At 41.3% G+C, this 17,190-nt stretch overlaps 1 protein-coding gene across 6 annotated transcripts in view; it reads left to right on the forward strand.

Annotated features, from left to right (window-relative positions):
• Window positions 1–17,190, forward strand: part of bmal1a (basic helix-loop-helix ARNT like 1a) — a 68,181-nt gene that overhangs the window by 6,733 nt on the left and 44,258 nt on the right. For 2 of the 6 annotated variants that reach the window (XM_072592510.1, XM_072592513.1), the window contains exons 2-3: window positions 5,917–6,064; window positions 11,036–11,074. In XM_072592510.1, coding sequence (XP_072448611.1) covers window positions 5,925–6,064; window positions 11,036–11,074 — 179 coding nt within the window. In that variant the 5' untranslated portion in view covers window positions 5,917–5,924. The other 4 variants (XM_072592511.1, XM_072592508.1, XM_072592509.1 and 1 more) reach the window with 4 other exon arrangements.

Here is a 17,190-nt window from a genome sequence, read left to right on the forward strand (position 1 = left end):
AATAGATTTGTTTTGAAGTACAGTGCCCAGAATGCACACAGTGCTTCCAATGGAATCTACATAGAACATAGAACATAGAAAAATACAGCGCAGTACAGGCCCTTCGGCCCTCGATGTTGCGCCGACCGAAGCCTACCTAACCTACACTAGCCCAATGACCTCCATATGCTTATCCAATGCCCGCTTGAATGACCATAAAGAGGGAGAGTCCACCACTGATACTGGCAGGGCATTCCATGAACTCACAACCCGCTGAGTAAAGAATCTACCCCTAATATCTGTCCTATACCAACCTCCCCTTAATTTAAAGCTGTGTCCCCTAGTAACAGCTGATTCCATACGCGGAAAAACGTTCTCACTGTCAACCCTATCTAAACCCCTAATCATCTTGTACACCTCTATCAAATCTCCCCTAAACCTTCTTTTTTCCAATAAGAACAAACTGAGTTCATAATGTCAACATTTTACATTTCAGCCCCTTTGAAACAAAGAAAATTGATTAAGTTTTTTTTTGTACTACTCTAACATTCAGTGATTTCCTGTGAACCCCAAATCCCCCTCTTCTCCACATCTTCCCAAAGTTTATTGTGTCGAATGCTTTCATAATCTTTGAACACCTCCAACAGGTTACTCCCCACCTTCTCTTTTGCAACAAATCTTTCCAGATGGATTTAAACTCTTAATTCTGGTATTAGGCTTGTATATCTTTTTTTTGCACCTTCCCTGGTGGCTGTTAATCTAATTTATAACATTGGAGATCTCTGCACAGTACTCTGTATGAGATCTAACAAAGGATTGACGCAAACTTAACACATCCTCTCTGCTTTTTAATTATCTTCTTGGAAGTGAACTTCAATGCTTTGTTTCCTTTTTTCCATGGCTACATTATCCTCCATTGTTGCTTGTATTGATTTGTGTATCTAGATTTAACTCTGTCATATCTATAAGGGTAACCTCATCTGTCAAAGCTTATTGTGAGAGACAAGGGTTAATTTAGCAGTGATGGTAGCACCGATTCTTTCTCCAGCAGCTGATTCATCTGACCTACTTTCGGACTGACCTTGATTTATTGCTTAGTAGAGGTGTTAGCCTCACCATGTAATCAGCTTTGGTGTATGATTAAGCCAGTCACATGACTGCTCCTTCAACAATCGAGCGATGAGAAAATCAGGTCTTGCTGCGTGGATTCCCTTTTGTAGCACTTCAAGTCGGCTGAAGGTTTGGTTGCTTTTAGAATGACTAGATTGCTGTGCAAATTAGCAGAAAGAAATGGAGCAACCTAATGAGATAAACTGTACTGTTTCCAGGCCATCACTGTTGGCATTTGCTCCGATTTCACAAGGGAACTTAATCAGGAAGTCGCCTATGTGGCATGTATTCAGATAGCCTTTAATGTATCTTGGCAACATGATTGGTTCGGGTAATTTGTTTTTTTTATTTTCTCATAAAGCTCCCTGACATATTGTTATCAAGAAACCATGTTCTATTTTTGAGTGTGTACAGCTTATGCAAGAACTCCATAAACTTAGTGTATAAATCTGTACTGAAACATTTGCTGACAGCTGAAAATGTATGGAGTTTAATCATTCTTTTAATGTCATTTTTCTTGCGATGTGTATGTGGATGGTATATCGAGCATTTATCACCCAATCCTTAGTTACCCCGGTTGGTGGTAGCTGCTGCCTTGAACCACTGAATTCCATGTAATGAAGGTGTTCAAATGTGTTACTTGATAGATTTCCATGATTTTGACTCAGCAATGATGAAGGAGCAGTGATGTACATCAGAGCCACAATGGTGTGTGACTTGGAGGGAACTCAGTGACTTGGTAGTGTTCCTACATGTCGGTCTTGTCTTTCCAGGCGGTGGAGATCATGGTCTTTGGAGCTTCAACAGAATCTGTGTCTAACTATGGCTTTATAGTATGTTTCTGAGTTTGCTTCCTTTACAACAACAGAAGAGTGTGTTTTCTCAATGTCATTAACTAGTGCAATATATGAACAGCCAGATATTATTGGTTGTCAGTTTATCCTCTTGAATGAGATGAGTAATTTCCTCAGCCAGAGGCTGGTAAATCCATGGAACTCATTGCTGCAGAAGCCTGTTGAGGCCAGGTCATTGAGTGTATTTAAGACAGAAATCGGTTCTTAATCAGTAAGGGGAGGAGGCAGGAGAATGGAGTTGGGAAACATATCAGGAGGAGAAAGTGAGGACTGCAGCTGCTGGAGATCAGAATTGAGAGTGTGGTGCTGGATAAGCACAACAGGTCAGGTAGCATCCAAGGAGCAGGAGAGTCAACGTTTCAAGCCGTTCCTGATGAAGGGCTTATGCCAGAAACGTCAATTCCCCTGCTCCTCGGATGCTGCTTAACCTGCTGTGTTTATCCAGCACTACACTCTTGACTGAGAAACATATCAGCCTTGATTGGAGCAGATTCAATGGGCCAAATAGCCTAATGCTGAACCTATATCTTATAGTATTATAAATTTCAGCTCTCTGTCTTATTTTTCTTTGCCTTCTGAATCAGGACTCTGTCGTTTTAATACTTCAATAGCTCTATGTACAAATAGCTTTTGTTGTCTTTCTCTCCTCCTTTGGTTGATATTCTCAGTGTCAAACTATAATTGTTTCCCCATCACATTTGTCTCCTAGGATTTGGTTGATTTTGGCAAGAGAGGAATTTCCCAGAAATCTTCCTTCAAATTTTTTTTTGAAAAGGAGGACGAGAATGGTATTTGTTACTGTATCCATCTTCTAGCTCTGCAAAGTAGTCCAGACGTCCCTCCCTCCAATCCAGTTAGATAGGGTGGATTAACCTCTGCCCATGATCGCCACCTCGGTCTAGCTGTGGTTGTACAGTAGGTGTCAGTCTGGTAGGAACAGTACCTGTTTTCAAACACTACATCATTATAATCGGTTGTCAAACACCGATGATGGCTCCCCGTGTTGTAAGGGAACCTATATGTGGGTTAACTCTAACATAGTCTTGGTGAAACTCAGTGTCAGATGGCCAAATCTCCAGAATATTTTGGTTTAATCTTCAGGACAGTAATGTGAGCCACCTAGGACAAAAATCAGAGGGACAGTAAATTTATAGTGGTAGGAATGCAAAAATCAGGCATGGGAGGAAGAGGGGCAAACAAATTCCTGACTGCCAACCAGGTAATGAAATATCTATTTACTTGGCATTGCCACGATGTGCATGTGGTCGGGGTACAAAGGTTCAGGAGGTGAAAGCTCCAAGAATGGACCTAACCGTTCTTCCTCCAAGCAATCCTTTCTATCCTTGTACTCCAACATTACCCCCTTCTATCGGGTATGAGCAATGTCAGGATGTGTTGAAACCTGGACTAATAATCTAGACAATGTAATTTCAGATCCCACCATGGTTTTCTGAGAACTAAATTCATATAAAACAATAATCAAAATATTTGTTTAAAGAAGCTGGCCAGTCAAAGTGTGCATGGACGATTGTAAAAACAAAACCGGTTTATTGAAGTCCTTTTGAAGGGAAGGGAACTCGTCATTCTTGTCTAACTTGGTGTATATGTATGGCAGTCCACTCTGGTTGAATGTGTTTCAGGAAGCTTACGCACATGCTCTTTTGCCTCCATCTGCTTTGCCTGCAAACTCCAATTCCATATCCGCTGTCTTCTGAAATGGTTTACCTAACCACTTAGTTGTATGCCGACCTTGCCAAGGACACCTACGTTGTGAGAATGTATGACAAAATGTTTCATGCAGCTGTCCTTTGAAGGCTTCTGTATACCATTTTTAATAACAATCTGAATGTATTAATACTCCACAAATGCTATTCCCTTGTCACTGACTCTGTTCCCTTCCTGGAATCTACGTGAGGCTTGACCAACTGTAGGCTTGGTATCTTGGATGACCCGAGGCTGAGATTTCAGTCTCCAGTCTCAATGTCATAATGATTCACCTAGACTCAGAGTCATACAGCATGGACTCTGACCCTTCAGTGCAACAGCTCCATAATCCCAAACTAACCTAGTCCCACCAGCCTGCGCTTGGCCCATATTCCTCCAAGCCTTTCTTATTCATGTGTGTATTTAAATATCTTTTAAGTGTTGTCACCGTACCTGCATCCACCACTTCCTCTGGAAGTTCATTCCACATACAAACCACTCACTGTGCATAAAAAAAGCCCTCATGTCTTTTTTTGTAAATCTTCCTTCTCTCTCCTTCAATGCCCCATTGTCTTGAAGCCTCCACAGAGACATGTACCATTCACCTTATCTATACCAGTCATGAGTTTATAAACCTTTAGAAGGTCATCCCTCAACCTCCTACACTCCAGTTTAAAAAAAAGTTCCAGCTTAGCCAGGCTGTCTTTATAATTCAAACCTTTCATTCCTGGCAACATCCTGGTAAATCTTTTCTGAACCCTCTCCAGCTTAATATCCTTCCTATAACAAGACAATCAGAGCTGGGTATAATACTCCAGAAGAGACCGTACCAATGTCCTGTACAACCCCAACATGATGTCTACTTCTACATTTATAATTGACCATGCCCTCCCAGATTCAGCTCATCTGCTTGTGAAGCCCTCAAATCTCCACTCCAGACTTGACTACGCCAATGACTTCCGAGCCAATGTTATGCCCTCCATAAAGTACACTCCTCTCTAAACATCCTGCTGCCAGTGCTTACTTCAATATGTTCCATTCATTCATCATGTCAATTCTTGCTAATCTACACTGGCTCTTAGGCTAGTAAAGCATCAGTTTTAAAGTTCTCATTCTGGTTTGCAAATTTTTCCACAAACTCACCCCTCCCTAGCTCTGTAATTTCCTCCAACCCGACAATCATAGATCTCTTCAATCCTCTAATGCCCATTTTTTTTGCATGTTCCAAATTTTAATCATTCCACCATTAATGCATGGGCCATAACCCAACTGGGACCTTTCCCTAAAATGCTCTTTAATTGCAAGTTGTTGTTTGTACCCTCGATCAATATTTGTTTCTCAATGCATAAAAATCAATTATTTGGTCATTTGCACATTTGTTTGTGAGAGCGTGTGCGTGAATTACCTGTCACATTTCCTCCATTACGAGTGAATGTACTTCAATAAAATGTTTTATTAGCTTTAAACGCTTTGCAATCATCTCAGGGATGTGAAAGGTGCTACAAAGGGCCCTCGATTATCTGAAGGACACAGGTGGGGAGTATTTTGTTCGGTTAATCGAATGCTGGCTTATACAGTTTAGCCAACCATCGGGACTTTGCAATCTTGCCAGACAATCCAATATTCAGATAATCGAGGTTCCTCTGGATATCAATACAAGTCTTTCTTTCTTTCCACCACCTGAAATGGACAAAGGGAAAATGGAAGGAGGTAAGACCGTCTTTTATTTGGATAGACTCTAAGGGTGGCTTTGTTTCTCTGTACACATTGTCTTACTTTCCAATCATTAGAAATTTAACAGCAGCAAAGTATGCCAGTTGGTTCATCATGCTAATATTTATGCAAGTTTTGTTTTATTGCCTCATGCAAAAAAATGACACCACTAACAAAACTACACTCCCTCAGTACTTCATGGAAATGTTGGTCTGGATGGTGCATTCTACACCCAGAGAGGCAGGGGATGTGGGTTTTACCAGTTTGATTTCTCATTTTACATAATGCAAATTCTTGCTTTCAAGATATTGTGATAAGGTGATGCCTGAGGACTCTCTGAGCACTTAGTGGAGACTCTAAGGCTACAATTGGGCATCTTGAACTCTCCTCATCTAAACTTCCAGGTGTCAATTTGGTTCTTTTGTGAGGATGTCTGCGTATGTTTTGATGGAAGTTGGGGGTGTGAGGTGGGGGGGTGCGCATGTGAAATGCATAATAATGAGGTGATATGTTGACCTGGAAGGTAACTGTAATTCTGTACTTTAAAATGTTCCAGATCATCCAATGGCAGACCAAAATATGGACATCTCTTCAACAATAAATGATTTTATCTCATCTGATCCAAGTGGATTAATATTGAACTCCTTGGGCACAGCAAGCATGGACTTTAACCGGAAGCGCAAAGGAAGTTCCACAGATTATCAGTAAGTTTAAATAATGATGGCTTTATCTTCAGTTTGACAACCTCTCTGCAGCAGATTCTCAATAAGAAATTCCCTCTTTATTATAGAATCTACTTGACTCTTTCCACTTCTCCGTGTCTTTTGTTATCTATTTGTGATGGGGTGGATGGGGTAGATGCAGAAAGGGTGAGGGATGGTAAGTAGATTGTGTGGGCATTGGGGCTATGTGGGGGTTTGATGTTTGGGAATCCAGACCAATATAAATGTAAATATTTATTTCAGATGTTCGTTAGTTTGTTTTAGCTATTAAGTGGGTCATCTCCAATTCCAGAAACATGGGCACACCACTAAGTTGACACTCCCCTGCCTGGTGCTGCTACAGTCAGAAATGGCAGCTGTGAAAGGAAACATGACTGTAAAAGATTCTAGGCATTATTCTGAAGAAGTGGAAGGAAGCTGTCCCTGGTGTTCTATCTAATATAAATCCTTCCATCAAAATCACACAAAGAACAAAAATTATCTGGTGGTTGTCTCTTTACTATTTGTGGGAGCTTGTGTGTCCTGTGTTTCTTACCTTACACTGTCCTGCCTACATTTCAAAAATTACTTTGTTGGCTGCACAGCCCTCTGGGATTAAGTCAAAGGCACTCCAGTTTTTTTGGTTTTGTGTTTGTTGGAGAGAATAGTCTGAGATATTCTTCAGTGACATTGAATTAGGGCGCAACCAAGATCATTTATGAAGCTGTTGGAAGTTTATAAAGATGACCATGGGACCTAAGAAGATACCACCACTCTGACTTCAGGAGCTTAGAATTGAATAACAGGTTGATTGAGATGTCACTTTACAAATAAGCCATGCTGCATCAGACCATCATCCTGTGTATTTAAAATGTTGCATGAGTAATTTTGAATTTTTTAAACTGAGAGATCCTGTTGTTAGAATAATTGATTTTTTTGGTCACGTTTCAAGATTGCAGCTTACATATGCTCAATTTGTTAAGAACTAATGTTGCTTATTCATGTATTCCAGTTTATAACAATTGGCTTGGATGTCAATTATTCCTTTTGCGCACGCACACACTTTTGATGTGATCAGTTTTACGGAAGAGCTTGCAATTATATCGTAGCTCTCTTTGAGTTTCCAAGTGCTCAACAACCAAGTACTTTAATTGAAGCATAGCCAGTGTTGTTTTTGAACGAAGGACAGGAGATAAGCAGACATTAACTACTAGGTCTTGGCCGCTGTTGAGATCAAAAATGCATTGGTTTCTAGTTTCAAAAATTTGCTACATTCCCTGAAGGTCTGGTCTGATTAGAAAATGGTGTTTGTGACTCCTATTCAAGAAAGAATGGAGACAGAAAGCAGGAATCCACTGGCCAGTTAATATCTGTCATAGAGAAAATGCTGGAAATCTATTAAATTATGGCAAGGCATTCATACAGTGCCATTGTAATCCGGCAGAGTCGACATGATTTTATTAAAAAGAAATCATGATTGATTAATATGTTGAATTTATTTGAAAAGGTTGCAAACAACATGGATAAAGAAGAAGATGTGAATTTGCTACATGTAGATTTCTGGAAGACATATAACAAAGCAATACATCAAAGTTAAAATTCACACAACACCAGGTTATAGTCCAACAGGTTTAATTGGAAGCACTAGCTTTTGGAGCAGCGCTCCGAAAACTAGTGCTTCCAGTTAAACCTGTTGGACTATAACCTGCTGTCGTGTGAATTTTAACTTTGTACAGCCCAGTCCAACACCAGTATCTCCAAATCAATACATTAAAGGTTACTACACGAATAAGTCCTGATGGCATTGGGAATAACATATTAGCATGGAAAGAAGATTGGTTAACTAAAATAACCTAGAGCAGGCACTTTTTGAGTTTGGCAAGATGTGGGAAGTGAAGTGCCAGGAATCAACCCTTGACCTCAACTATTTACAATTTATTATCAATGATTGGGTCAAGGGACTGAGAGTGTATGTTTGCTAAATTTCTTAATGACACAAAGACAGGTTTGAAAATATTTTATGAAGACTGCAAAAGAATATAAATTGGTTTCAAGATGGTAAAAATCTACCAAATGGAGTAAAATATGGGAAAATCGAAACTCCTCCACATTGGAAGGAAGAATAGAAGAGTATGTTACTGAAATAGAAATTGCTGAACTCTGAGGTGTAGAGAGATCTGGATGTCCTGAACATGAATCAGATAAGGTTAATGTCCAGGTACAGTAAGTGACTAGAAGGGTAAATAGAATGTTGTCATTAATTGTAATGAGAATGGAATATCAATATCATAATGTTTTGCTACAATTGTATGGAAAATTGGCGGGGCCACCTTTGGGTACTGTGTGCAGTTTTGGTCTCCATATTGGGGGAAAAAAAAGGATGTCAGTGCATTAGAAGCAGTTCAGAGAAGTTTCATTCAAGTGATACCTGGACTTGGGGTAGGTTGCAGCTTGCTTAATAATGGACAGGCTGGCCTTGTATCCTTTGGAACTGAGAAGAATGAGAGGTGATCTTATTGAAAGATCCAGAAGGTACTTGACAGTGTGGACACTGGAAGGATGAGACATGAACTAGGGGACACAGTTTATAAATAACCCCCTTTTTAAGGTGAGGATGAGGAGAATGTATCCATGAAAGTCATGTGTATTTGGATCTCTTCCCTAGAGAGCAAAGCTGAATCGTTGAATGTTCTTAAGGCAGAAGTAGGTAAATTCTAAACTAATAAGTGAGTCAAGTGGTATTGGGAGTAGGAAAGTAGAATTGAAACTCCAATAAAATCAGCCATGATCTTATTAAATGATGGAGAAAGCTCAAATGAGTTGAATGGCTCATTCCTTCTCCTAATTTCTATGTTTGTAGTAGAGCAGTATGTAGTTCTGGTAGTTGTAGGAAATTATAAAAGAACACAGTAGAATATGCAAAACTATAGTAGTTAAGAGTTCAGTGTGGATAAATGTAGGTCATTCACTTTGAATCTGAGAAAATAAATTGGCACATTTCTAAACTGTGTAATATTAGGAGTTCAGAATGTTAAGGGGTTTTGTTAGGATAGATCTCGAGAAACTATTTCTTCTTGTGGAAAATCCAGAACAAAGGAATACAGCCCAAGCCATGACAGTCACCCATTGAGCCAAATCATAGACCTCACTGGGGAAGGTGGTTACTCAAGAACTGTTGACATGAAATGACCGAGTTCTGGTATCAAATGGGTTTAGTTGAAAATGGTGATTGAATGGTTTTGACCAACAGGTATTATCTAGCATTTTAAGCCATTGTAAATTCATTTGTCACGGAAGTAAAAGGATTATTGTCCTTATTTTTTCTCAGACTTGATGGCTTTTAGTTTGAAAATATGAAACAACTTAGCACATGTTCACTTCAGAAAGCTAGGAGTTGGGAGGAGAGAGACAAGATGGTGTAATGAGTTGTTTCAAATTGATCAGTAAGTGGCACCAGAGCAGAGTCTTTTTAACACTGATGAGTCACTCAGTTCGATCAAACAGAGTGCTTTCTGAGCTCTGACATTTTATGATCTATTAGATTTTGACTCACAGATTTAGCTATTTAAACACTACACAGACCAGTTAGTAATTAGACATTTTTCTATTTGGAAAATTTGTTTCCTGCTATAAACTGTCACTAATATAGTGAGTGCTAGGCCTTTTTTTATTTCCGTGAAGGCTTGATGTAGCTGGGAGTCACTGGATGTTGTATTTTAGTCACAATAGGCTTAGTTAAGGGAGGGGGCTGATCTTCACTGAATGATATCAGTAAGATTTTTAATGACAAATTGATCACTTTTACTGATTTTTATTAACCAGTCTTTAAAAAGTGTTTTTTTTTTAGAGTCTAGTTCAAGTTCTCAAACTGTTATTGTGCTATTTTGAATTGTTGCTAAATACCTAAAATAGAATCTTTGTGAAATTTCATCTGTATTGTAGAGACCTTTTTAACAAGTGATAGTTTGTAAAATATAATGGATGACTTTGTAAACTATGAATCATCCTGATACACAGATAGAAGGTGTGTTTATAGAGTGCCTTCCAAGACTTCACTGTCCCAAAGTGCTTTACAAAGTGAAGTATATTTGAAGGGTTACCACTTCTGTGATGTAGGAAAGTGTATTAAGAGGTTATTCAAGTGCGGACATGGATCATGGGATTTTGGTGCTTCGATTTAAACATTGTCTATAGTCAACACCAACCTTACAGTGTGGGGTTTTCATTAAATATCGTAACAAATCGTTTTTGTAGAACAAAGGGATACAGCTGACTCATACCACCTCATCATTGTGTTACACCTTTTTTGAGCTGAAAAATGTGTTGCTGGAAAAGCGCAGCAGGTCAGGCAGCATCCAAGGAGCAGGAGAATCGACATTTCAGGCATAAGCCCTTCTTCAGGAATTTTGATCCAAGTCTGTTGTTCAGCCTTAACATAGAATACAGAACATCCAGCTCTTGACTCCTCGTGTTCAGTCATGGATTCGCTCTCCCTAGCTTGTGTGCCCTCTTTCTGTCCACTCTGCCCCATCTTCTCATCCAATCCTTCATTTGCCCATTTGTTCCTACCTTCTGGTTTGATCTGTGCCTCCCCCTCCCCATTCACCCCAACATTCGTTGGGTTTCCCTTTTGGCATCTCGCCCATTAGCTCCCTCTTTCATCTGCCCACGCTTCCTTGGATTCTTTGCTTGTTCGCTTGCAATGTCTGCCTGGATCATTTTTTACTTCTGCCATGGCCCTTTTATTCCACTGCCCATGCTACTTTTGCCCCCATAATTCCCTCTATCTCTTGTGCAAATATGCACGGAGCCCTTCTGCATTTGGTGGTTCTATTTGTTGAAAAATTCCATGAGTCACATTGGAATAAGAGATGGTAGTGTTTGGCTGGGACAGACTAATAATTCTGTAGCTGTTGTTTGCATTCTGGAACAGAGGAAAACCTTCCAAAGATTATTTGTTTGTGTTGCTTTCAGAGATGGGATGGACACTGACAAAGAGGATCAACACAACAGGTATAATCAGATATTTTTTTTAAATTGAGACTTCATGCTTTAGAAGAGCTAATTGTTTTGTTTCTGGTCAACCTTAAAGATACCGCATGTGAAAAATTTGGATAGTAGTAGTGAGTCAGATGTATTTGCTCGATTTCTTATCGATTCATGCTCTTTTTACACTTTGATTTTTACATGAGCAATTTGCAGATCTCCATTGTCCTCTGAGGCATAGAATACTTTGTTTAACAACATGGGGACATATCATTGTGTTGGATATAAGTTAAAGTAGCAGCTTGCTTTTATATTGCACACTTTGACATAGTAAAATGTCCCAGGGCAATCAAGAAATGGGACTTCCTGCTAAGCTTCCTTATTCGGAACAATGCTGTAATTTCCCTGTTATGACACTGAGCAGAAATTGCTAGGTTGACGTTTTTGCTTATATTGCCCAGAAGGCAACATAGCAAAATAGGTTGATCATCCTTCCAATTATCGAACCTGACTAATTCTGGTTCCACTGGCACCCATCCCACTATCATCTTCCAACAAATTGTCAACAAAACTAAACAAAAAATATCCCCAAGTTGTAGACATCAAGCTTTGTGAATGTTAAACCATCCCTGGAAATGGCATCATGTTTTCGTTACCTCTGCACCTGACTAATTCATAGCTTTTCTGGCTGGTGCTTCAGCTAAACACTCCCTGAACTGAAATTCATCCAAAACAAACCTAGTTATTACCCATCCCCTTGCCTGCTCATCAATCAGAGCAGCATTTCTTCCAAGTTAATAGGCTGGGTTTTCTGAGGCAGTCTTTCACAGATCAGCACTCCACCCAACCCCCACAAAAAAAATGAAGGAAGGGAGCTCCTCATGTTGGCTGGGATCCCCCCTCAGTCGAGGCAAAACGCTCAGAGACACAGTATAGTTTTACCTCCTTCATTTTTACTCCGGGCTCTGGAGGGAGAGAGCACAATCGCCCATGTGCACAGAGACATGAGTTCATGGTCTTCACTCCGGAAAACAGTTTCTTAATGAATTAATAGTAATTTTACAGGGAGGAGCATCTAGATAAGACAACATACGTATTGATTAGGTGACCATTACAATCAACGAGTGTCAGTAGTGAAGATTAAGCCATCTGGTGTTACACAATGAATGTTCTTAACCTTAGTGGCTTCACATAATGAATACTTTTTAACCTTGTTGAACTGACCTTATATGCTGAATGCTTCCAATATTGTTAAATGGCTCTACATAATGAATGCTTTTCCACCTTGTTAACCTATTGCCCTTGCCTTCAGCATCCTATTGTTAACTGTAAGTTGTTATCTGATCTGAGTCATGCTCAGCCGAATCTCTTGTTTCACAAAACTCAACTCAACTCTTTCCCTACCTGCTTACACCCTATACACGTTCTCATTCCCTCCTTTTATTATTTCATGATAACCAATGGCACTGCCAGCTTTCATAAGACTCTGACAGCTAGCATCTAAGCAAGTCATTGACACACAGCATACAATGATTATAAAAATAAATTACTAGTCTGTTACAGTAGATAGAATTTGATGAATCCTTCCATGTGGGGAAAAAAAATCCCCAGGAAAGTTCTTAAATCCACAGTCCTTAGTGACCACTCCATCCCCTCCAAGTTGAGTGGAAACAAGCCAGTTCTCCAAAATCTCCTTCAGTAAAGTCCAACCTGAAAACAAAATTCAGTCTGTACTTGCACACCACTCCAGAGAAACCTGATTTCTTGCATAAGGGGAGTTAAATACTTAATAAAGCTGACGAGACTTCTATCCTGCCAGTGATGCTTCAGGTGGAGGATACCAGCACACATCAGTGTGCAGCAGCAGCAGCTGTAACAAAGCCAACTGGCTGTTGTGATGTTAGCTTGATCAGGGAATCTTCATGATCACTTAAGTAATCGAAAGACAAGGCAAAGCTCACGTGGTTTAATATCCATAGGAAGATCACTGACAAAAAAAGCATACCCCGAGCTCCTCTTCACTGTCATTAGCTTCTTCACTTTTCATGCTCGTGACTGGGCAGCTGAATGAATCTGTTGGATCAGACTGAGAGGGGTGGGCTGTGGTCCAAAGGTGTGCTTTATCTGTGAATGGAGAAACTGTGGAGAAGAAGTTAGCTGCTGAAAGTATCTTTGCATTTCCTCTCTCATTCCTTGCTTGCAAAGGTGGGTGTCAGTATGAAGACAGTCACACATTCAACTACACTAAAAATTGTGTCGACCTATTTCGCATTCTTGAAGTTTGTTATTCTGTTCACTGTTAAGGACATTATCAAGTTTTATATAACCCATAAACTTCTAAATTGTACTGCCTAAACAATTTAGTCAATTATAAACAACAATCAATGGTCCTGAAATCAAACACTTGGGTATCTCATTCAGGTTATTCAAAAATTATTTTCCTTTAACAAATTAATACTTGACTAATGTGAAAGCTGTCAGGAAAAGTATTTCCAAAATCTGGAACAGCAAGGCAACAACAATGTTTCCTGTGCTTAAGCCATTTAAGAGGCAGTTTCAGTTCAGATTTAAATCTCAAACGTTCGTGGGAAACAAATGGAGAATATATTAAAATATGTTCTCTAAATGAAAATTCCCAAGTAAAACAGTTGGAATTACTGTGGCAACTTTGATAGAAGTCAACATTCTTTGAATTTGCAATATGAAGGGGGCCAATGAAGTCTGAACAATAATTGAAAGAACTGAAACAGCCTCAAGTTCTAATATGCTCTAAAAACATCAAACTCAAAATGCACTCTTCTTTTTGTGAACACTTTGCATTATAAACACAGCAGCAGCAAAGATATTTTATTACAATACTCTCATCTGGTTAAAGCATGACCACTGACCCGACTGTTTTTTTTTAAACAGGCATTGTAATGTTTCAAACACATCAGGGGCTCAACGCATTCATTCAATTTGTCTTAAGGTTACAAGTTTGATAATTTTAAAAACGACATAATATTGTACAATTTCAATGTAAAAACAAAATCTCCTCCACTACACAGCCCACAAAACACATTGAATTGAAATCCTGATTCAAAGAAGGCAAAGCAGTTGCTCTGTACAATAGAGAGCAATCAAGCAAGGGGACCATCTCCAATACACAGGAATATCGAGAGGGATCAAGGTTTAAAATCTTACCTTGTGGGTCCATCCGTCTCGAGATACCGATGTTCTGGGTGGCCGCTGACGCTGTTCGTTCATAACTATTCATTTGGATCGTGCCAGCTGCGCCAATATTGTCGTCCCGTTCTTTCCCCCCTCAGTTAAAGCAAAATGATCAGAGACACAGTATGGCTTTATGTCCTTCATCTTTATTCCGGGCCCTGGAGGGAGAGAGAGAACAATCACCCATGTGCACAGGGACATGAGTTCTCGGTCTTTTCTCTGGAACAGCAGTTTCTTAATGAATTATATAGTCATTTTATAGGGAGGAGCATCCAGATAAAGCAACATACATATTCATTAATTGGCCATTTCAATGAACAAGTGTCAATAGCAAAGATTAAGCCACACAATGAATGTTCTTAACCTTAAATAGCTCAAAATAATGACTACTTTTCCACCTTGCTAACCCATTACCCTTGCCTCCAGCACCCTGTTGTTAACTAATTTCTTATCTGATTTGAGTCATGCTCAGCTGAACCTCCTGAGTTTTGTGAAACAAGAACTTAACTCTTTCCCTACCTGTTTATACCCTATACATTCTCACCTATTTCTGAAAGGAGATTCTGCTCAGGGTAACTGTCAAAGATTTGGCACACATATGATGGCCCAGATGATCATCCTTATATAGAAGGTGGTGACATTGTGGTAAGGTCATGGGACCCGTCATCCAGAACCCAGACTAATGCTCTGGAGACATAGGTATGAATCCCACTACGGCAGGTGGTGAAATTTGAATCCAATAAAACAAAGCTATCTTAATGGTTACCATGTAACCACTATTGATTGTCATTAGTGAACCAGATGGGTTTCTTAAAATGACTTTTAGGGAAGAAAACCTATCAACCTTACCTGTTTAGCTTACATGCGACTCCACACTGTAAGAATGTGGTTTACTTTTAACTGTCCTCTGAAATAGGAGACAGTGAGGTCTGCAGATGCTGGAGATCAGAGTTGTGTGTGTTGCTGGAAAAGCACAGCAGGCCAGGCAGCATCAGAGGAGCAGGAAAATTGACGTTTTAGACCAAAGCCCTTCATCAGGAATGAGGCTGGAAGCCTCAGGGCGGGGGTGGTCGAGAGGTAAATAGGAGGGGGGTGGGTCTGGGGCGAAGGTAGCTGAGAGTGCAATAGGTGGATGGAGGTGGGGGTAAAGGTGATAGGTCGGAGAGGAGGGTGGAGCAGATAGGTGGGAAGGAAGATTGGCAGGTAGGACAGGTCATGAGGATGGTGCTGAGCTGGAATGTTGGAACTGGGGTAAGGTGGGAGAAGGGGAAATGAGGAAACTGGTGAAGTCCACATTGATGTCCTGGGATTGAAGTGTTCCGAGGTGGGAGATAAGACCTTCTTCCTCCAGGCGTCGAGTGGTGAGGGAGTGGCGATGGAGGAGGCCCAGGACCTGCATGTCCTTGGCAGAGTGGGGGGGGGGGAGTTGAAATGTTGGGCCGTGGAGCGGTGGGGTTGATTCATGCGGGTGTCCCGGAATGTTCTCTGAAGCGCTCTGCAAGAAGGCGTCCAGTCTCCCCAATGGAGAGGGTACCACATCGGGAGCAGCGGATACAATAAATGACATTGGTGGATGTGCAGGTGAAGCTTTGATGGATGTGGAAGGCTCCTTTGGGGCCTTGGACGGAGGTGAGGGGGGAGGTGTGGGATGTGGTTGAAATGCGTTGGAGGGCATCTTCAACCACGTATTGGCTACGTAGAACAGTCCATCTTCCGGACTTATACCGGCACCACTTCGCTGTCAACGATTTGGCACAGATATGATGGCCCAAATGATCATCCTTATGTCCTTCATCTTTATTCCGGGCCCTGGAGGGAGAGAGAGAACAATCACCCATGTGCACAGGGACATGAGTTCTCGGTCTTTTCTCTGGAACAGCAGTTTTTTAATGAAACTTCGCTGACTGCATTGGCGACCTTGTGCTCCCATGAGGAGGTCGAGCAGTTCATCAACTTCACCAACACGTTCCACCCTGACCTTAAATTCACTTGAACCATCTCTGACACCTCCCTCCTCTTCCTAGACCTCTCCATCTCCATTAAATGAGGACCAACTCAACAAGCCCTCTGACTCCCACAGCTACCTGGATTACACCTCTTCCCACCCTACCTCCTGCAAAAATGCAATCCCGTATTCTCAATTTCTCCGCCTCCTCCGCATCTGCTCCCAGGAAGATCAGTTCAGCCACAGAACACACCAGATGGCGGCCTCCTTTTAAAGACCACAGTTTCACCTCCCATGTGGCTGAAGATGCCCTCCAATACATCTCATCCACGTTCCGCAACTCCACCCTCAAACCCCACCCCTCCAACCGCAACAATGACAGAAACCCCTGGTCCACACCTTCCACCCCACCAACCTCCGCATAAATCGCATCATCCGCCGACATTTCCGCCACCTACAAATGGACCCCACCACCAGAGAAATATTTGCCTCCACACCCCTTTCCACTGTTCGTGAAGACCGTTCAGTCTGTGACTACCTGGTCAGGTCCACACCCCCCCAACAACCCACCCTCCCGTCCTGGCACCTTCCCTCCCACCGCAGGTATTGCAAAACCTGCGCGCAGCCCCCCCACCCCCACCCCATCCTTTACATCCAAGGCCCCAAAGGAGCCTTCCACATCCATCAAAGTTTCACCTGCACATCCACCAATGTCATTTATTGTATCCGTTGCTCCCGATGCGGGCTCCTTTACACTGGGGAGACTGGACGCCTCCTCGCAGAGCGCTTCAGAGAACATCTCCGGGACACCCACACAAATCAAGCCCACCGCCCCATGGCCCAACATTTCAACTCCCCCTCCCATTCTGCCAAGGACATGCAGGTCCTGGGCCACCTCCATCGCCGCTCCCTCACCACCTGACGCCTGGAGGAAGAATGCCTCATCTTCCGCCTCAGAACCCTTTAACCCCAGGGCATCAATATGGAC

This window comes from Chiloscyllium punctatum, chromosome 22, assembly GCF_047496795.1.
Source record: "Chiloscyllium punctatum isolate Juve2018m chromosome 22, sChiPun1.3, whole genome shotgun sequence".
In the NCBI taxonomy this organism is placed as follows: Eukaryota; Metazoa; Chordata; class Chondrichthyes; order Orectolobiformes; family Hemiscylliidae; genus Chiloscyllium; species Chiloscyllium punctatum.